Here is a 20,959-nt window from a genome sequence, read left to right on the forward strand (position 1 = left end):
AATCCAAGGCTTTGTCATATGACCGAAATCAATTTGACGTGTGTCATTGTCACACACAGAAACAGCAGCTAGATAACAGCCAGTGCAGTTTAACAGGACAAGCAAAGCTGCTTACACTGTAATCCTCTCCTACTGTTTGCTTCAATTGGTTGGTGCTCATAGATTAAAACTCAGAGTATTTCTCTTGGGTTTCATCCTCAGGTTGAGGCTGTATTCAAAGCATTCATTAGAACAGCCTGAAATCATTGTACATGTGAGACCCTTCCAGATGCAAGCAGTGCAGCCGCACTAACCAAAAGTTTAATAGAAAGTAAACCATGTGTTTCATTTTTATTGTGTTCTTTTTGCTCTGTCCACTTCTGCATGAAATAGCCCTTGCATGTGCAGTTAGTGGCTGCTGAAGGACTTGTTTAAAATTCAGTAAGACATGATAGTAGCACCGTTCCCATTCTGTTGGAACCAGCTTGAGAGTAAGGTACAATGTTACATGGGTAAGAGCAGAGGAATCAAGGTCTTCATTCCTCAGAAGCCCGAAAACTACTTCAGCCTTGCAGCATGCTTCTGCTCCCCCTTGATAACAGTGACAACGCTGATAGCAATGGGCCACACTGTACCTGCTGCAAAGCTCTGAATGTAATGAAAGCAAGGGGCAGATGTTACCTACCCACATAAGGACAAGGTCACCCGCTTACACTTAGCAGAAGATAACACATCAAGAGTTTGGCTAATGGCAGAGCACAGTTACAGCCAAGCGCTGGCATCAGATAGTATACTGCTGCAAAGCCAACAGTACCCATCTTCTGTTGTCCTTAGTCATAAATAATTCATACCTGAACACCTCGGGTGGTTCAGGTCTGCCTGTGCCCCAGGACTTGCCTGCCTGGGAAATGCGGCCAATGCTCTCTTTCAACCGCCCTCTTCCCTTTTCATTTTAGGCTTTGATGGCTTTAGTGAAGGGGATTTTTCTTTTTGTCTTTATCCAACGGACTCTGTGCTGGGAGCAGAATTTCCCTGGCCCTCCATTTTGAATAAAATCTCCTTGTTTGTTAATAGCCAGTTCCTGCTGGATCTCCCAGATGACTTCATACCCAGGATGAACAACGTTTTCAGCGCTGCACACGCTATCTGCTGTATATACTAACCACCCTTGAAAAACACTCCAACCACCAGCTCGTTAACAGAGATGTTACAAAACCTCCATGAGTCATTTCTGGACTTTGCTTTATTTTTTTAAGCACAACGTTAAGCAAGTCACCCAAAGCTCACACTCTCTAGGCAGCAGAGCGTGGTGGGACAAAGCTGCATCCCTGCAATTTGAATGCCTGTTGTCCTGGTGCAGAGTATCAGCAACTTTGTCCCTCACAGTGGGCTCTTGGTCACTGCCTCCAGTCTAGAGGCTGCTTCAAGCCTGCAGCTGATAAGCAGAGCAATAGGCACAGCCTGTGCTCTGCACCCATTTCTTCTGCAGGGGCTGGACGCTGATCAGGGCTGAGCCCAGGGCAAAGGCTCTACCAGCTCGCTAAGAGTCCCTGGAGGCTGTACCACCCTAAAGACACTTGAGTCATAATCCCTTGTCCTCCTCCTTCCTCCTGGGAGTGGCAGCAATTTGCTATTGGCAGAAACCTGCAGGAACAGACTTCTAACCCCACCGCACGGCCAAGGGACAAGTCTCCACCCCGCTGTCCACCTACGCCACTTGGTTGGGAGCACGAAAGGCTCCTGCTTGCTCCTCCAAATCCGGGCCCCATTTCTGGGTAGCTCTGAATAGTCCAAGGTGGATTTTCCTGGGCAGGTTTTATTTTTAGGTTTTTGGCAGGAATTGTTTCTAGGGGAAGCATGCATTCTCGCTCTCCATCCCTTGTGCAAATGTACTGCCAGGCTCAGGCTCTCCCTGGAGGTGATCTTAGGATGCTGGGTCTGCTCATCTGGCTTCTCCCTCTATTTTAAAGAGTAGCTCCATGAAGGAGATAATACATGGTTCTCAGTGATTTTATATTTGTAGCTAAATGCAGCTCCTGGAGAGCTACCCTTCCGTTTAGAAAAGCAGGCCACCTCCTGCACTCATCTGGCCCACTGATTTAATAACTAGCACTGTAGGTAATGAATAACCATTTATCACCTTGGAATCTCCATGCTGTCAAATTATGGAGAAGCAAGTGTCTATCCCAAATTCTGCATTTCCCTCCCCTCTGGACTACTGGAGTATGTACATTAGTTCATTCAGGGATATTTATCCCTGGTCTCCCCATTTAACCTACTTATCTTAAACTATCTTATCCTATTTGCCCCAGAATTTCTAAAAAGATCCTACCCAGGGAGACAAGATCATGCTTGTGAAATTTTTGTATGTATTGGTTTAGTTTTGGCAAAGTAAGGAGGTAGTTAAAATGAGACTTATAATGGAAAGCTAGCTGCTAGCATCTCTCTATAATACATGTCTACCTTGCAGGAGAGTTGTGAGGATTAATTAATTTGTGTTTGTTAAGCACTTTGAGATCCTAAGATCAAAGGTTCTATAGAAATGCAAATTGTTATTATAATGATAACTTTTTAATATGAGCTCATATGTTTTGCCTTAGAGGCACAGTCTCACCCTAAGTTGCGTAGTTATACACGTAAATCTTCAAACATTATGATGAAAATTGTACCTCTGAGGCCCTGATCCTTCCTTCTGCTCTAATACTTCATGCACGGAGCTCCCTTTCACTTCAGACAGGTCCTGTACACAGGACAACTGCAACACTGAGTTGCAGACCATTATGAGCCTTCAGGCTTCACAATGAGATAAATGAGTTCTGTCCTCCATAAAGCTGCTGCTGCCAGGAGTTACATCCATCTTGCTAACGAAAGGACTGAGCAAATCACCTCACTCTGTTTCAACACCTCAGCTTCAAACCTCCTGCAATGGCATCCATCTGTCTCACTCACCACCTACACCTGAAACACAGACCAAAGGCAGGACTGTTGGGCTGTGTGTGCCACTTTCCATCATAACACCTCTTCCCCCGTGTTAAAACACTCCTGAATTAAACTGCAATTACAATCTAAGTTTCAATGGGAAGATGTTGCTTCACGACCATTTGCAGTTAATGACACTGGGAGAGATGTAAAATGTCTCTGTGGGCATTGTGTAGGTGAGGCTGCAACTCTTACATGTCCCTGAAGGTGGACTAAAGGTCTGATACAGACTTGATGCATTATCCAATATATCCTCTTTTACACTGCATGTTATCGATTCCTCCTATGAGCAATGAGCTCCATATTTTGGGGCTGTGCTGCAGAACTGGCCATTCCCCCTCACTGGCTGCTACAAGCACCTGGCTGGGCACACAAAGTCAACCTGGTCACATCCATGGTTTTCTCTCCCAGCAGCAGGCTGACTTCCATTTTTCAAGGCAACGCTCAAGCGCTTATCAGAACTATTCTCACTCCTCCTGGCTCCCAGTGAGTTTCGAGACTGTGGCAGCAAGATGAAATGGGTCCATCAGAATTTACACAATTTACTCAGAAAGCCCATGCCTTACCATGATACACTGCCTATCCAATAGAGGCAGAATCTTTGTGTTATATATAGCAAGAACTGGAGCTGAGGCTCATGGCCTGGTCCTCTGGTGGGGGCTGAGCTCATACAGAGGCTGGCAGAGGTACTGCAGTACTGTCTGTTCAATGATGTGTGTGAGTGCTGGATTTTTTTTCATTCCTTTTTGACCTCTAATCTGTAAACATTAAGACTGCAAATGCCTCTGACACAAAATATTTTCTATAATGTCAGAGTTAGGTACTTCATATGCCTGTGGGTGACTCCTTTGGAGCCCACTGGGCTACCTTCCCCTCAGCAAGGCAACCTGGGAAGCAAAACCGTTGACACCTCTGCAGCTTTACAAGGATTTTGGTGGCTCAACCTCCTTTGGCCTTGCCACTGCAAGGAGCTATTTCAGTTTGCTGCTCCGACTCCAAGCCCAGCCACAGAGCATTTGCAGCAGCCAAAGGTTAAGAAGCTGCATTCAGACACCTGGGAAGTGTGTCACAAAAGGTGGCAAAGTGAATTCTGGAAAGGTTTTCTCTCATGACATTCTTTGAGTGGTGGGGACAATTCACAGCAGGTCTGGACGTTGCACACGTGGAGATGGACAGCGGTGGGGTTGCTGCCATGCAGGGTATAGGACACGTGCAAGTATAAGATAGCAGCTGGTGTGCAATCCCTGTCCTGTCCCTGCACGGCAGCCAGAGCCCTGAGTGGGCAGCAGGTGAGAAGGGGAGAACCAGGGAGGGGAACAGCAGGATGATGTGGCTCAGTCTCCTGACAACACATGCTTTTCCAGTGCCCTCTTCTGGAAAGCATCTTTGGCCCATGCAGTGCTTTGCATGAGTCAGATGGAGCCATGTAGGGAGCTGTGGAGGCACTAGGGTCTGCTGCTGGGTCTACAGCCACGTTCAGGCCTGACCAGGACACTGTGACCTGGACGTCCCTCCTGCCCCTGCTGCATGCAGCCCTGACGTGAGGGAGGCTGAAGCGGTGGGTCTGAGCCATGACAGTGGCTGAGGAAGAAGGTCCCAAGTGTGAGAGTGGCTGTGGGTGGCAGGTCCCAGCATTAGAGCAGCTGAGAGCAGACCCACATGAGGGTGGCTGCAGAAGATGGGTTCCCACCACAAGAGCAGCAGTGAAATCCCCACCACGAGGATGACTGAGGGCAGCAGGTCCCCACTTTCCCCCAGCAGCTGCTCTCCTGCTGGGGGGATAAAGATAGGCAGTCGTGGCTTCTGCACGATTTGCTTTGCCATGGTGCAGAAAAACTGCTCCAGCCTGCGCTGCAGTATTCGCGTCCCGTGCGAGCCAGCGCCCCCTGCGAGCCCGTGCCCCGGAGGTGGCCGCTGCGCAGAGACCTGACGCGCTCAGCGCACCCGCGGTGGGCGGGGCGTTACGGTCGGTGGGCGGGGCGTTAGGGGCAGCAGGCGGGGCGTTGGGGTCCGTGGGCGGGGCCTCCGCGCTCGTGCTCTCCGCTGACGTCACAATAGCGCTGGCCGCGGTCCCTGCCCGGTCCCAGCCGATCGCGGCTGGTTTGAGCTGGTGCGTCGCCATGGCGACGCCGGCTGCCCTATAAATAGAAGCGCCGCGGCGGTGGCGAAGCTTTGTCAGCCGCGGCGCCCGCTCCGCCCGCAGTTCCGCGCGGCCGCTCCGCCGCTCCCCTCCGGCGGCAGGGCGCCTCCCGGCCCGCTCCGCAGCGCTCGGCTCCGAGGAGGCGGGGGCCAGGGCACCCGGAGGGCTCCGACGGCAGCTGCCCGAGGTGAGGAGCGGGGAGCGGGGCGGAAGCCGGCCGGCGCGAAGCCACGTGTCTGCGGGGCCGCTGCCAACGGGCCGGGCGGGAAGCCGGCCGCCGCCGGCGGGCGCGGGGCCTCCCTCCGCCTCCTTCCTCCCGGGGAATCCCCGGCTCGGGGCCGCGTTGGCAGCGTGGCGCCGGCAGGTGCGTGGCGGGCCCTGCGGGGGGCGGGCGGCAGCGCCGGGTCGGCGTGTGCGCGGAACGTGGGGGGATCGGCCGTGCCGGGCGCTGCAGGAGCGAACGTTGTGGGTGGAGGTCGGGAGCCGCGTTTGGCTTCGTTAGAGCTTAGTCTGCGTCGAAGCTCCAGTTCGTCGCGTAAGTGAGAAACGGTCGAGTAACGCGAAGTGGTCCCCGTTAGCAGCAGCTGGGGGACGTGCGGTTGTCGGAGGTCAGAGGTTTGAAGTCGCTTCTCGGAGCTTAGCGCCTGAAGCTTAAGGCGTGTGTGGGGTGGACGGCCCGAGGGATCGCTAGCTGAAAGCAAGGCTGTAAAGGGTAACGTGCTTTTGTAAGCGGTGAGCAGCGGTGCAGCTGAAGGTTACCGGGTAACTTAAAGCCGTGAAAGCCTTGGCTCTCATCTGCGTGACTCGATAAAGTGGGAAAGTGCTGAGGGAAGGCCCGGGGCTGGATGGGGTTACATGAAACCCAATCTTCCCTGTGACTCACTGGCAGCCTTGCGGCCCTGAGGTCTTTAAAAAGCAGCGCACAGATAGATGTGCTTCAGCAAGCTGCCTTTCTGTGTGTGGCTCCCCGCTTAGAGTGAGCTGTGTAACTTGCCCTGCGCTCGGGTTTTGGGTGGCAGAGGAATGTCCTTTTGCCTTCTTGTTCTGGTTCTCAGGGGCTCCTTGTTCTGATTCTAGTTGGCTCCTTGTTAGCTTTGGAGAGCTGTTGCAGACTTGTGTGAAATCTGGTTATAAAGTGTTAATTGGAATTACTCACAAGACTCAATTTATGCCCACGGGCTGCAATCAGAAGCTGCTGTGCTGGTTTGTATCTACCATTCCTGACAGCTCAGGTTTTCTTCTCGTGTAGCTTGAAGGCTGTGCATAGAGCAGGGAAGTCCAAACCACTGATAGAGCCAGATATTCCATTTCCTTTGAATTACTGAGAGTTGTTACTGCTCAGAGGTAAGCAGTGTGTTCTGATTATGTCAAAAATAACTTGGAAACTTTCTCCCAGGAGCTGCTGAGTTACTGTAGTGCTTAAGAAAAGTGGTAATTACATTGAAACCAGTACTAGCCATAACATTAACAGTAACTGGTGTGGAAGCAAAGGAAAAGATGAGGGAAACTTCATGGAGTTAAATAGTATCTGCTATTACTAGTTTTGATAGATTCTGTGCATCATTCACTTGCTGAACAGAAGGTAGCTTGCCTTCAATCTGACATGGCTGCTTTATAGAGAGTCTTGTTGGTTCTGATTAAACCTAATGTGTCACCCGTTTAATTAAGGTTGTCAGTAACCACTATAGGAATCATAGCTATCTATTCTATGACCACCGTGTAATGACTGCATGGATTTGAAACAATGAATGTGAACTGTATGACTTCAAATAACATTTGTCTGTGGGCTGTTTATTTTTTTGTATCAACAGCTTACACTCAAGTCCTTCCACCTAAGCTTGGAATGTCAGGAATCATGGGTAGCTTCAGCAAAGAAGAACTTGAATTCACCTTCCTTGATGAGGGCTTTACTGCCAAGGATATCCTTGACCAAAAAATAAATGAAGTGTCATCTTCTGTAAGTATGAGAAGAAAATGACTGCATTTCGTGACACTGCAGGTTTATAAACTAGGGGAAGAAGTTGCCTCTGTGGATTTTCTGCAAGGCAACTCCCTCCTCAAGTGCTGACCAAACTTATTCTGTTATCTGTGGCTTGCAACTTCAATATGTGTGTTTGCTCTAGGATGATAAGGATGCCTTCTATGTTGCTGACCTCGGGGACATAGTAAAGAAGCACTTGCGGTGGCATAAAGCCCTTCCTCGAGTAACCCCCTTCTACGCCGTCAAATGTAACGATAGTGAAGCTGTAGTGAAGACTCTTGCTGCTGTTGGTGCAGGATTTGATTGTGCCAGTAAGGTAAGACCTTGTCTGTGTTCTGATCTGTGGTGCTGGCACATGCTCAGCTGTGAAGTGTTTGTGTACAATTAAGCATAAGCACGCACTGTCACTTCTGTTCTCGTGAATTTGATATATCCTTACTGTAACCTGTTCTCTCTAGACGGAAATACAGCTGGTTCAGAGCGTTGGGGTACCTCCTGAGCGAATAATATATGCAAATCCCTGCAAACAACTGTCTCAAATCAAACATGCTGCTAGCAGCGGTGTACAGATGATGACATTTGATAGTGAAGTAGAACTAATGAAAATTGCAAGGGCCCATCCAAAAGCCAAGTAAGTTATCCTAGCTGTTTCATAATTCCTGCTCGAGTTCTCAAGTTACTGAAACACTTGCTGTTAGTTGCAACTTGTTCTTTTTTTAAGATATGATGTGAAATTATGAGATAATAAGCCGACTTCAGCCACTGAAATCTAAGCCTGTGTACTGGCACGTTAGGAGGAGGCAGACGGGAAAGCTTGTATGTTTAAGGTTGATCTCATTGTAAAATCTTACCTTCCTGATGATGTCTTATTCTAAAACTTGGTTTCTTCCCTATTTCCAGGTTAGTGCTGCGTATCACAACTGATGACTCCAAAGCAGTTTGTCGTCTCAGTGTTAAATTTGGAGCTACTCTTAAGACAAGCAGGCTGCTTCTGGAGCGTGCAAAAGAGCTGGACCTTGTCATTGTTGGAGTTAGGTGCGTTCCATTTCAAAATGCAGCCACGTGGAATAAGATTTAAGTGATGTAGTTGACGACAGATAAGCATTTGTGTATTGTGACTTATGTTTTATGTGAACTTACTGACTTACCAAAGACCAGCTAATATTTTGTTTCTCTTTCTAGCTTCCATGTTGGAAGTGGATGTACAGACCCAGAGACATTTGTTCAGGCTATTTCCGATGCCCGCTGTGTGTTTGATATGGGAGTAAGTACAGTTCTATTTAACTCAGAATTCCTGTTTAACTGTTGTGGCAAAACTGAATCAATTATAGAACGGTTACAGGGTTAGAAGTTGGAGCTGCTCATTTCATGGTAGCGTTTCTGAGGTCTTGGTGGCTTACTATAGCAGTTCTTCAATAAAATTAGCAGCTCAAACTGAGATGACTATTAAAAGACCCCAGTGAATTAGCCCTGTTCTCAAATCTTAATAGAATGACTTACTGATTTATTTCTTTGTTTATAGCTAAAATGATAAACCAAAGGCTTTTCTTAACACTATTCCACTTGATTTCACTTCAGGCTGAACTTGGCTTCAGTATGTATCTGCTTGATATTGGAGGTGGCTTCCCTGGCTCTGAAGACGTCAAGCTTAAATTTGAAGAGGTATAGCTTTGCTAAGAAGTTCTGGGTTGTGGTGTCTTTCTGAATGCTGGACTGTATTAAAACATAGCTCTTCTGTTGGTATAAAGGCACGCTCATAACAGAACGTCTGGTCAGAAATGGAGTTGAGAAGAGGAGACTGTATTTGGAAAATTAGATTATCTTGCAAGATAGAGCTAAATGAATGCATAAGTATGTGGAGATGCTGAACTTGTATAGCAGGTTAATTCTGACTGCCATAAACTTCTTCCAGTTGATTGTCTACTTCAGATGTTGTGAATTGATGCTGCTCCCACATGAGATAAGAAAACCCTGAACACCCATACGGTCTGAGTGGCTTTGAGCACCAGATCAGTAAGTGATCTGGTTTATAACTAGTGTTAGGAGTGTATGGGTTTTTGTTTGATCAGTTTTCCAGTCTGCTTTCGTAGAAATACCTACTTTCAGAAGAAAAGGTGGCTTACTGTTAAGGGGACTTAGTAGGGCAGTGTTGTCAGAACACTTGCTAGTCTAAAGTGATGCTAAATGGTCTTATGTGTTTACACAAGGAGGCATCAAATAAGTCCCACAGAGTGAATTAACTGCTTGTAATGTGGCCTAATGTTGCCTTGCTTGTTATACCTGTTAATGAAAGCTGACTTTTCCTAGTGTTGTACTGGCTTTGTATGAAATATCAAGTGCAAAAGATGCTGCGAGTGGGCTCTGTGGCATGAGGCAGTCATGCAGTGGTTGGAGGCAGCTTTATCACTGATAATTTGGCAGCTGTGAAGGCAACAGTTTCCAAGATCATAGAATCACAAGGTTGGAAACGACCTATAAGATCATACAGTCCAACCATCTCCTCATCACCATTGCCACCACAAGCTACTAAACCATATCACGCAGCACGTCATCCAGATGCCTCTTGAACACTGCCAGGGATGATGACAAAGATTTCTGTAGTCTTAAAATCCTGTGAGATGACTTCTCTGGGATGCAGAAAACTGGAGGATGTTGCATTATTATTAGAATGAGAAACAGACCAGGAATTGAAGAGTGTTGACACATAGGGCACTAATGCTGGTTTAATGAGACTAGGAAGGGTGACTTCACTGAGACTTAAGTGACCAAACAGCTCATGTTTAAGTTTTTAAGCTGCTTTTGTCTTCCCCAAATATAATAAAGCAAAGGCAAATGATACAGTAAGCCACTTCTGTATTCTAATCTGTTTGAATAGTACATTACTGTGAGCATGGGAGTCATCCCTGACTAAAAAGAGTATCTGGGTAGCTGCTGAAGTAGTAATATTTGCAACTGGTGTTACTTCCTAGATCACAAGTGTAATCAACCCAGCACTGGATAAGTACTTTCCTCTGGATTCTGAAGTAACTATCATTGCAGAACCGGGAAGATACTATGTTGCATCAGCCTTCACGCTGGCAGTCAATATCATTGCAAAAAAAATTGTAATAAAGGAGCAAACAGGTTCTGATGGTATGTAAATCTGGACTTGGTCTTCCCTCTAGCCTAGCTGGACATCTCTTTTCAAGCACTCTCTTACTGGTGTCTCTGCTTCTTCCAGATGAAGATGATGTGAATGACAAAACACTCATGTATTACGTGAATGATGGTGTCTATGGATCGTTCAATTGCATCTTGTATGATCATGCACATGTTAAACCAGTTCTGCAAAAGGTACGTTTCACAACTACTGCACATTGGTAGTTTGGCTGTAGACAAATCCCTCAGAATCACAAAACAGCTGGGTTGGGAGGGACTTCAAGGATCATGAAGCTCCAACCCCCCTGCTACATGCAGGGCCACCAACCTCCCCATTTAATACCAGACCAAGCTGCCCAGGGCCCCATCCAACCTGGCCTTGAACAGCTCCAGGCACAGGGCATCTACAGCCTCTCTGGGCAGCCTGTTCCAGCACCTCACCACTCTCTCTGTAAAGAACTTTACCTGACATCCAACCTAAATCTCCCCTCCCTCAACTTCAGACCATTTCCCCTTGTCCTGCAGTTATCTACCCTTTCAAAGAGTTGATTCCCCTCCTGTTTGTAGGCTCCCTTTAGGTACTGAAAGGCTGCAATGATGTCACCCCGCAGCCTTCTTTTCTCCAGGCTGAGCAAGCCCAGCTCTCTCAGCCTGTCTTCATAGGGGAGCTGCCCTTCTCATAGCAGTCTCTTGTGTTCACTGTTCCCTCTGCATAGCCAGAATCTGATGTTAAGACAGGAGGTGTGCAGTGGAACTTAATTCAGAGCCAAGGGTGCAGAAGGACCTGCAACCGGTTCTTCCTCCTCCTAGAGAAGAGGCAGAGTGCTGTGCATACATCAGTCATGACATTACTTCTGGAAGCTGTTTCAGTTGTCAGACTAATTAGACTCTTCTCCATAGCGGCCTAAACCAGATGACAGCTGCTACTCCTGCAGCATATGGGGACCAACGTGTGATGGCCTGGATCGTATCGTTGAGCGTTGTAACATGCCAGAGCTGCAAGTTGGTGACTGGATCCTGTTTGAAAACATGGGTGCCTATACTGTTGCGGCAGCTTCTACTTTCAATGGATTCCAGAGGCCAACAATACATTATGTGATGTCACGACCAGCATGGTTAGTAACTTAAATATGGTAATAACTTGATCCTCCAAGTGCTCTCATTAGAGAAACTGGTGAAAAGCCTCTCAGTTGTGACTGTGCTGTATCAAACAGTGCCATGGCTGAGCTGCAGCATTGTCTGGAAAAACATATTTTAATGTGAAAAGCGACATCTGTGGTAGTCTTTGCATGTTTTTAGAAAATCATAACACTACCATTTAATTTTTTGCTCTGGTGTATTTGTCTCTAGAAGCACTTTTAAAGAGAGAATGCTACAAGTCCATTCACTAACCTGGGTTTCTAGCTTGTCTTTCAGTCTTGCACAACACAGGGTAGTTACAGATTCTTTACAGTTAGCTTCTCTGGCCAGTGATCAGAGACAAATCAATCACCGTTTTGATATTATGCTATCTTGTAAATGGAAAGCCTAGTGAAAGTGAATCCTGACTGTAAGGGACAGGAATGTGGAGGAACAGTTCTTAACTGTGCAGCTTCACAGTATGTTCTGTTTGAGAGCTGTTTGTGGGCGTAAATTGAGCTCTGGACTGTTGCTTACTGCAGTCTGTTGGATCTCCACAGGAAACCCTAAAATAGAGGAGGAAAGCAAGGTCACTTAAGTACCAGAATACTGCAAAACTGCATCTTCAAACAATAGTTAAAAGTAATCTGGATGTTTTTATCTGCAAAGCAGGTTAATGGACTTACACAAAAGCCCACTTTTATACAAGAGGAAGTCCTTATCTCTACTGAAGTTTGCCTATTAAAATGGTAGAAAGTATTTGGGCAGCAGTATTAGCATGTTTGGCCAGGATCAGGTGGTTCTGAGATTTACTGTAAACTCTAAAATCTGGGAGAGTTCTAGCTGTAAAAGAGGCTTCCTCCATTCTCTTATTAGCCTTGCCTTCCTATAAACAAAGTTTGCACTGTTGTTTGGCTTTTCCCTCCCCCACCTTTAGTGATACCTCCAGTCAAGTGAAGCATTGCTGTGTCATGTAAAGCCTTAGGCTTCCCATTAGACTTCAGACTTGTCTGAAACTTAAAGGGACTCTGTGGAATTGTTAACTTCTTCATTATAGACTTCAGTTAAGATAGTAATATTTGAGCTGAGCCATACTGTCCAAGGCTACAGTTCTTTTCACCCCTTCTTAGAGGTTTGTTGTTTTTTTTTTTTTGGCAAGAAAATTCTACTAACATGTGCTAACCCTTATCTGAGGGAGATATAATTAGTGAGGTTGTGCTGCATGTCTTTTCAGCACAGACAAAAGCTTTTGTGATATGTGCTCTACATGTTTAAGTGTACAGCTGTATTTATAGCTCTAGCTGCAGAATGTGTAGGGGATGATCTATGTCTGAGTGCATATCGTGTGGGCAACCATGCAGTAACACAACTTTTCTTTGCATGCAGTGTAAGATAAGCAGTCAAAAACTACTAGCTGAAGTTCTTTTGTACTGAGCTTGTTTTGGTACAGTGTCTGAGGATGAAGGGAGTTGTGGTTCTCCTTTGCCAACTCCCTTACATTCCTGCTGTTAACCTCACTTGAAATTCAAGGTATCTGAGAACGTGATGGTGTGGGAAAGGAAGAATGAATTTCATTCTGGAATGACCTCTTCAGTCATGAAACCTGTATGGTGTGTGGTATAAAAACGTAGGTCCTGATATCTGTGTCTGCAGATATAGAGATCCTACTTGGAAACAGTGAAACAGCTTAATATTGGCACTTACACTGAAGACTGCAGATGACATGTGCAGACTCTATTGTGCTTTGCTATTTTGTTCTAGTAATAATGTCTGGATTATAAACCATCAATTTCATGCTCTGGTAGCTACATAGTAGTAACTAAACTATTTCATCTATCTGTTCTAGGATGTTGTAGTGAAATACTCTTTTGACTGTTGCTGTTTTTCTTTCTAGGCAACTAATGCAACAGATAAAGGAGCAGGAGTTCCTAGCTGAAGTGGAGGAGCAGGATGTTGCTAGTCTGCCCCTCTCCTGTGCCTGTGAAAGTGGAATTGAGTATCCAGCAAGTTGTGCTTCAGCTAGTATTAATGTATAAATAATAAATACTTAGAAACTAACTGCAAGTTTAGTCATTGAATTTAGGGCATTTGGGGGACCATTAACTTAATTCTTGCTAGAATTTTTAAGTGTTTTTTAAAAGTTTAGGTTTGGCATAAACGCAACAAAAAATGACTAGGAGATGGGTCACATTTATCTGTGTTCCTATGGAAACTATTTGAATATTGTTTTATATGGATTTTTATTCACTTTTCATGTATGCTACTAAAGTCTGACCCTCACCTGTCAAACAAGTATTTGTAGCTTGTGTACGGCAGAATGGGCTAAGCTTAGTGTTCTGTGACCTACCTGTTTTAAAATAAAAGTATATTGAAATAACTGGTCGTGTGCTGGTTGATCTGCAGCAAATTCACCTCTCCTGGAGAGCTGTCACAAACTACATGAGCCATTTCTTCAACCCTTACCATTAAGCAACTTGTCAGGGCTTGTGACTAGAAAAAGTTCTGACAACTGTAGTAGTGAAGTTCCATGGGGGTTGCGTGTCTTTCTATATGGCTAACATTGCACTGTGTAAGCCAAATGTGCAGGTTTTATACTAGTCTACAATTCCTGTAAGCTTCTGACTAAGCATATCTGCTTATTAATGAAGATGTAGCACAGGTTCTGTGGCTGCATTTGACAAGTTGCTTGTTACAGAAGGTACATATAGAAGGGTTAAAACAAGTAAGCAGAAAAGAGGCTGAAACTTATGTGGGGCTGACTATAGAGCAAGGCAGTACCTGACCCATGTCAAATGGCTGAGTGATTGTATGTCTCATCTATCATAGAAGCATAGAATGGTCTGGGTTGAAAAGGACCACAATTTAGTTCATTTAGTTCCAGATCATCTAGTTTCAACCTCCTGCTATGTGCAGGGTCACCAACCAGCAGACCAGGCTGCCCAGAGCCACATCCAGCCTGGCCTTGAATGCCTCCAGGGATGGGGCATCCACAACCTCCTTGGGCAACCTGTTCCAGTGTGTCACCACTCTTTATGTGAAAAATTTCCTCCCAGTATCTGACCTGAACCTCCCCATCTCAGTTTAAGACCATTCCCCCTTGTCCTATCACTACCCACCCTCATAAACAGCCGTTCCCCCTCCTTTTTATACACTCCCTTCAAGTACTGGAAGGCCACAATGAGGTTTCCCCAGAGCCTTCTCTTCTCCAAGCTGAACAAGCCCAGTTCCCTCAACCTTTCCTCACAGGAGAGGTGCTCCAGCCCTCTGATCATCTCAGTGCCCTCCTCTGGACCCCTTACAAGATCTCCACATCCTTCTTGCATTGGGGGCCCCAGGCCTGGATGCAGAACTGCAGATGAGACACAGCCTATTATGCATGTGATACCATTACAGCTTTTACTTAACCTTATGGAAATATTGAACAAAAGTTTTTAGAGTAAATGTAATAACTAAGTAAACCATAGGAGCTAACACAAGGAATGCTTACTGGGGTAGATCATTCCAACCTCCAGCTGACCTGGTGCTCGTTTATTGCCACTTGGGCCAAAATAGCAAAGTATTTCTAACGTGCTACAGGTCCCAGCTCTGTTCAGTTTGCCTGACAGTCTTGAGCTGCAGGCATACCTTAGTAAGCCTCTGTACTGTGGAGGGAAAGAAGTAAGTTGATCTTCCAAATTAGCTTAAATTTAAGAGGTCATCCAAGGGCTTGCATTGCTGCTAAAGCAGCTGCGTAAAACAATGTTTAATCTTCACCCTCTGCTTTTAGTGGAGCCTCAGCTCTCCCACAGCTGAATGAGCTGGATAAACAGAGGCAATGATTCCACATTCCTCATTCTCCTGAAGCAGCAAGTGCTTATTTTTAGTTACTTCGTTCCTAGCTTCAAACTTGTGACTGAAATAGTGCTTGCATTTATTCTCCTGTATGCAGTAACTGTCTGTTGGCTGCTGGACCACCTTGCTGCAAACTGCAGTAACATGCACATGGTGATAGCTTACATCTCATGTCAAACTCCTTGCAGTCAAACTAGGGGTTTGCTTATAGCTTCTATGGATTAATAGGAACTTGATGATTCTTAATATGAAAGCAAAAGTAACAAACATAAAGCAAAACTTTGTAGTGCAACAATTTCACAACTAAATGCTGCTCTGTGACAACTGTGTTTGACCTGTGAAGAAGAAAATTAGCAGGAATACAGAAGTACTGCTGGAAGAGCCTGCAGGTGTCTGAAGGAGACATGGGCAAGCCTGTCTGTGTGGGGATGGTTGGGCCAGAAGGGAGCACAGCTGCTTTGAGACCCTGGGTGGTTACATCTGCACAGCAACTGGTGCCAAGGTCTGCTCTGCCCTGATGGGCAGCCACTGCCATCCAGCTTCCTCTGCTCCCTGCCAGGGAAGGCCATTCCCAGCAGGTAGCATCAGCACAGTAGGGTGTGGGAGCTAAGAAGGAAGCTGCCTGAGAGGAATTTGGCAGGCTGCCGCTTAGTTCCTTGAGCTGCAGCTAACTCAATTTGCTGTTTCAGCTCTTCCAGTGCCTTCTGTCTCAAAATTCCATGTGGTTCTCTCAGCTGGAGGCCAGGACCGTGGCAACGTGATGAGCATTATGATGGACTCAGAAGCGTTCCCCAGAGGAGATACAGCTGACATCAGCTCTTCTTCACCATCTTTCTTTACAGCAGGTACTTCATAGCCTCAGCTCATGCTCCGTAAGATGTGTCTGATGAGAACACCTAGCACTTTAAGGGAGCAGCCAGCCTTCCTGTACAGCTTTTGTGTGAAAACCAGTGGGGTTTGCTAGCTGATGGCTAGCACTGGTAGGAGTATCATGTAGCACAGCAGTGATCTAATAAAGTAGCAAACGGTTATGGTTTATTTTGCTTTCCCTTCCCCAAGACTTATGCCATCAAAGCTTTTGCTCAGTTTTGCCCCATTAATTGATCAAGAGAGTAGCCTGTGTTTTCCAGCTCTCTTCTAGCTCATCATGCTCTGTACAGTGCTATCTCACTGTGAACACGTAGGCTTTGCTGGCACACGTGCAGACTGGTACTGCTGCTCAGATGGTCACTGCTCATTGGTGACAGTGCCTGTCTCTTGGGATCACTAAAGGAAAAAGTATATCATACCACAGCGGAATACAAAGATCTCCCCAGGATGAATCCAGAATCATTTGAGTTGGAAGGGACATTTGAAGGTTATCTAGTCAACTCCCCTGCAATGAACAAGGATGCCCACAGCTCCATCAGGTGTTCAGAACCCCCTCCAGTCTGACCTCGAATGTCTCCAGGGATGGGGCATCCACCACCTCTCCAGGCAACCTGTGCCAGTGCCTCACGACCTTTGTTGCAAAAAACTTCTTCCTTATATCCAATCTAAATCTCTTCTCTTTTAGTTTGAAGCCATTTCCCCTTGTCCTATCACAGCAGACCCTGCTAAAGCATCTGTCCCTTTCTCACAGCCCCCCTTCAGATATTGTAAGGCCGCTCTCAGGTCTCTCCAGAGCCTTCTCTTCTCCAGACTGAACAGCCCCAGCTCTCTCAGCCTGTCTTTACAGGGGAGGTGTTCCATCCCTTGGATCATTTTTGTGGCCCACCTCTAGATGCACAGGTCTATGTCTTTCCTGTACTGTGGACTCCACATCCGGATGCAGTACTCCAGGTGAGGTCTCACCAGTGCAGAGTAGAGTGGCAGGATCACTTCCCTCAACCTGCTAGTCACACATCTTTTGAAGCAGCCCAGAGTACGGTTGGCTTTCTGGGCTGTGAGGGCACATGGCTGGCTCATGGCCAGCTTGCCATCCATCATTACCCCCAGGTCTTTTTTAGCAGGGCTGCTCTCAATCCTTGATAATGATGGTTGCTTTAACCCAGGTGCAAGACCTTGCATTTGAATTTGTTGAACCTCATGAGGTTCACCTGGGCCCACTGCTCAGCCTGCCTAGCTCCTTGTGGATGGCATCCCATCCCTCAGGCATGTCAGCTGCATCTCACAGCTTGGTGACATCTGCAAACTTGCTGAGGGTGCACTTGATCCCACGGTCAGTGACATTAATGAAGATGTTACAGAGAACCAGTCCCAGCACTGACTCCCATCCAGGCATATAGACCACCACTCTATGGGTGCAATCCTGCAGCCAGTTCCTCATCTATCCAACGGTCCACCCATCAAATCTACATCTCTCCAATTTAGAGAGTAGAATATGATGTGAGGGTCCATGTCAAAGGCCTTACTGAAGCTCAGATATATTACATAATTGGCTCTTTCCTTGTCCACTGGTGCAATTATGCCATCGGAAAAGGGCACCAGGTTGGTCAGGGAACCTATGAGGGCATGACTTCTCATCACCTCATTCCTCTCTGAGTGGTGAAGCCACCTGGGATGTGAAACAAATTCAGACTCCTTCCATAAACCCACCTATAGCTACAGATGGCTTGTGCTGGAAGTGAACTGACATTCTGTGGTGCAAATGGGGTTTCATATTAAAAAAAAAGAAGTGAGAAATTGATCCTCTAAAACTGCACCCCTCATCCTGGCAGCTGGAAAAGTGGGAGCCCACCGGTGAGGGTGGGGAGTGCTTTATCCCTCTATGGGTGGCATAGGCCTCAAGTGACCTGATCTTGTGCTTGACTGATTTGGTGGGTGGCCTCCCTACCTGCAGCAGGGAGTGGAACCGGATGATCTTTGAGGTCCTTCCTGACCCAAGCCGTTCTATGATTCTGAGATTCTGAAAGCATTGCATGAAGATCTCAAATGAACGTTATTTGATTGTCAAGAAGAAAAAGGACATCAATAACTGCAATTGAAATTATATTTAATTTGCTCTTGAAATAAGCACTGATCGGTACCAGAAGAGTAACTCACTGTACAGGAGCAACTCGGGTGTTTCCAGACATTGCTGTATTTGCACTCTGAAGGCAGTGGGTGTCTCCCTGGCTCTGCTTTGGCTTCTGTACCAGAATTACAAATATCTTCCGTTCACATTCCTCCTTAGCTACCTAAATCACTGCGTTTGACTCTACTGAAAATGAACTGAGCCTGGGGGGCGGGAGGGTGCGGGAGGGGGGGGGAGAAGGGGAGAAGGGGAGAAGAGGAGAGGGGTTGCTGGGGGGATGGCTGCAGGGCAGGGGGTGGCTGCAGGGGGATGGATGGCTGCGGGGGGATGGATGGATGCGTGGCTGCAGGGGGATGGATGGCTGCGGGGGGGTGGATGGATGCGTGGCTGCAGGGGGATGGATGGCTGCGGGGGGGTGGATGGATGCGTGGCTGCAGGGGATGGATGGCTGCAGGGGGCAGTAGCCGCTCGCAGTCCCAGCGCGGAGGCGGCGTTCGCTGCCCTTCGCCGCACTGCTGAGTCCGTCTCTGAGACGCCCTCCAAACGGTGGCCGCCGAGTGAACACCTGGGCTCGGAGATCCGTGTGGCTGAGAACTGAGGCTTGTCTGCTCCCGGTACCACAAGGATGAACGGCGAGAGGCTGTTTATGGCTCAAGGTTATACGGATTGTAGGACTGTAGGGGTATACAGGAAAGATGGGGAGGGGTCTTTATCAGGAAGGTAGTAAGATAAAGGGAATGGCTTTAGGCTAAAGGAGGGGAGACTAAAATTAGAAGTTAGGAGGAAGTTCTTTATTCAAAGGGAGGTAAGGCCCTGGCACAGCTGCCCAGAGAGCAGCAGATGCCCCATCCCTGCAGGTGCTCAAGGCTGGATCGGGTGGATCCTGGGCAGCCTGAGCTGGTGGGGAGCAGCCAGCCCATGACAGGAGGTGGGTTTGGGTCCCTTCCAACCCAAACCCTTCTGTGACCCTATGACATTCCCATTGCTCAGTCACAGCACTGAGAAGCCCTCCTGCAGCACTTTGCCCCAGACAGGTCCATTCCAATGGTAACCCCTATCTCACTGTCTCTCCCTCTGCCCCTTTTCAGCTGGTTTATGGCTGCATTACTGCAAAGCCTGCTCACAGATTTATGAGGCATCATTCCCATTTGTAACAACCCATTCTATGTTTTCCCAAATGTATCACTTTTATCCCAGGATCTGCAATGTCTGCACATCACTGTAGCTTTTATTTCTTGTTTTCTGGTTCCAACCTCAGGCTGACTGCTGTGGCATTCCTGTGCTTCCCTGCAGTAATTTAAAAAATACAATAATCTGGGATCCTGTTTGCCAAGGGCTGCTATAAGCATGAGGTTACACTCTCATCTTTCTGCTCTTTTAGTACACTCGAGTGAATACCTCCAGGTTCCAGCAGTTTGCTGCTGTTCCCTTTAATGGGCAGCTGTAAACCTTTCCTGTGGCATTTTGAGTTGGCACTGCTGTGCAGATGTTCTCTGCCACGTATGGTGGGGGTGGTGCAGTGCAATAGGCAGTGGGCACAAACAGAAGCACAGGAGGCTCCCTCTGGGCACCAGGAGCACTTCTGTGCAGTGTGGGTGACAGCACAGCCTGACCAGAGATGCTGGGTCTCCTCCTTTAAGCTCTCCAGATGCCAGTGGATGTGGTGCTGGGCACCCTGCTGCCAGAGGCCTGTCCAACCTGCTCTGTTCTTGCTCTGCCCATCTACAGCCCTTCCACCACTGCAGCAGAACAGAGAGCACTTCAGGGAGGTAAATCTGTTCAGATGAAAAGATGGCAGGGGAGTAGTGCTCTGTTGGACTGCTTAGCCCTGTAGGGACAATGGCAGCGGGACTGGTGTCAGCCGATGGCACCGCAGAGAGGTGGCTCTGAGATCAGCCCACGTCCCTCAGCAGCACCAGAGCTGCCTGCTTGCAAATATTAATAATTCAGAAGGGAAGTAACAGAGGAAAAACTGTAGCTGTGCAACACTGACATCTGAATTGGCTGAGTTTATTTTATTTTCTCCAAGGAAAGAGTGCACAGTGTTTGTGTTTTGTTTCTGGTTATTAATGGCAAATGGCAGCTGTGCTGTGCCCACCTTTCCCCGAGGAGCGAGCTGCCAGCACTGTGCCTGCTTGCCAGCTCTGGAGGGAAGCCATGAGTTACTCTGAAAGGGGACCAGGGAAGTGCTGGAAAGAAGGAAGAGGAGGAGTGGGACTGCAAGGGTTCTGCTGTCTTCTGCAACGTAAACCCATCCCAGGAGCTGGGGCAGAAGAGGGATGAGCCAGATCCCAAGGAACCGCCAGAATCTGGTGGAACATCTGTGCAGGATGCCTAGTACAAGAGGGAATGGCCTGAAATTGCATCAAGGGAGGTTCAGGCTGGATATTAGAAAACATTTCTTCTCCTAAAGAGTGGCGAGGCACTGGCACAGGCTGCCCAGGCAGGTGGTGGAGTCACCGTCCCTGGAGGTATTCAAGAGAAGGGTAGATATGGCACTGAGGGACAAGGGGCTGATGGTTGGACTAGGTGATCTTAGAGTCTTTTCCAATCCTGATGATTCCATGATTCTCTGTCATGTGCATGTTCACTGCAATGCACCATGGCCTACCATTAATGCCCAGCGTCAGGCTGCTGTGGGCCAGATGCAGTGTAAAGCCAAGGAAGGTGCTGAAATGCCTCACTGAGGGGTGCAGGAAAGGTTACCAAATGTGCCTGGGAAGGATGGCGCTGCAGCCCTCAGCACTGGGGACCAAGCAGAGAAGACACCAAAGATATCCCAGGTTGGATCAGGGGA

The 20,959-nt window shown here is 47.4% G+C and overlaps 1 protein-coding gene across 3 annotated transcripts; it reads left to right on the top strand.

Moving 5' to 3' along the window:
* The first annotated feature begins 5,056 nt into the window (after positions 1 to 5,056).
* On the top strand, positions 5,057 to 13,876 carry ODC1 (ornithine decarboxylase 1). Of its 3 annotated transcripts, none has more exons than XM_048937597.1 (11): positions 5,057 to 5,285; positions 6,910 to 7,055; positions 7,222 to 7,395; positions 7,538 to 7,710; positions 7,980 to 8,114; positions 8,262 to 8,343; positions 8,658 to 8,741; positions 10,049 to 10,211; positions 10,300 to 10,412; positions 11,118 to 11,332; positions 13,231 to 13,876. In XM_048937597.1, the coding sequence occupies exons 2-11, from the start codon at positions 6,942 to 6,944 to the stop codon at positions 13,370 to 13,372; spliced, it is 1,395 nt and encodes a 464-aa protein (XP_048793554.1). In that variant the 5' UTR covers positions 5,057 to 5,285; positions 6,910 to 6,941; the 3' UTR covers positions 13,373 to 13,876. The 3 variants fall into 3 exon arrangements, with proteins under 3 accessions (XP_048793554.1, XP_048793555.1, XP_048793556.1); XM_048937598.1 differs by lacking the exon at positions 5,057 to 5,285 and adding an exon at positions 5,337 to 5,462; XM_048937599.1 differs by lacking the exon at positions 5,057 to 5,285 and adding an exon at positions 5,518 to 5,633.
* The last annotated feature ends 7,083 nt before the right edge of the window (positions 13,877 to 20,959 follow it).

The sequence above is a fragment of the Lagopus muta genome, chromosome 2, assembly GCF_023343835.1.
Source record: "Lagopus muta isolate bLagMut1 chromosome 2, bLagMut1 primary, whole genome shotgun sequence".
Lineage (NCBI taxonomy): Eukaryota > Metazoa > Chordata > Aves > Galliformes > Phasianidae > Lagopus > Lagopus muta.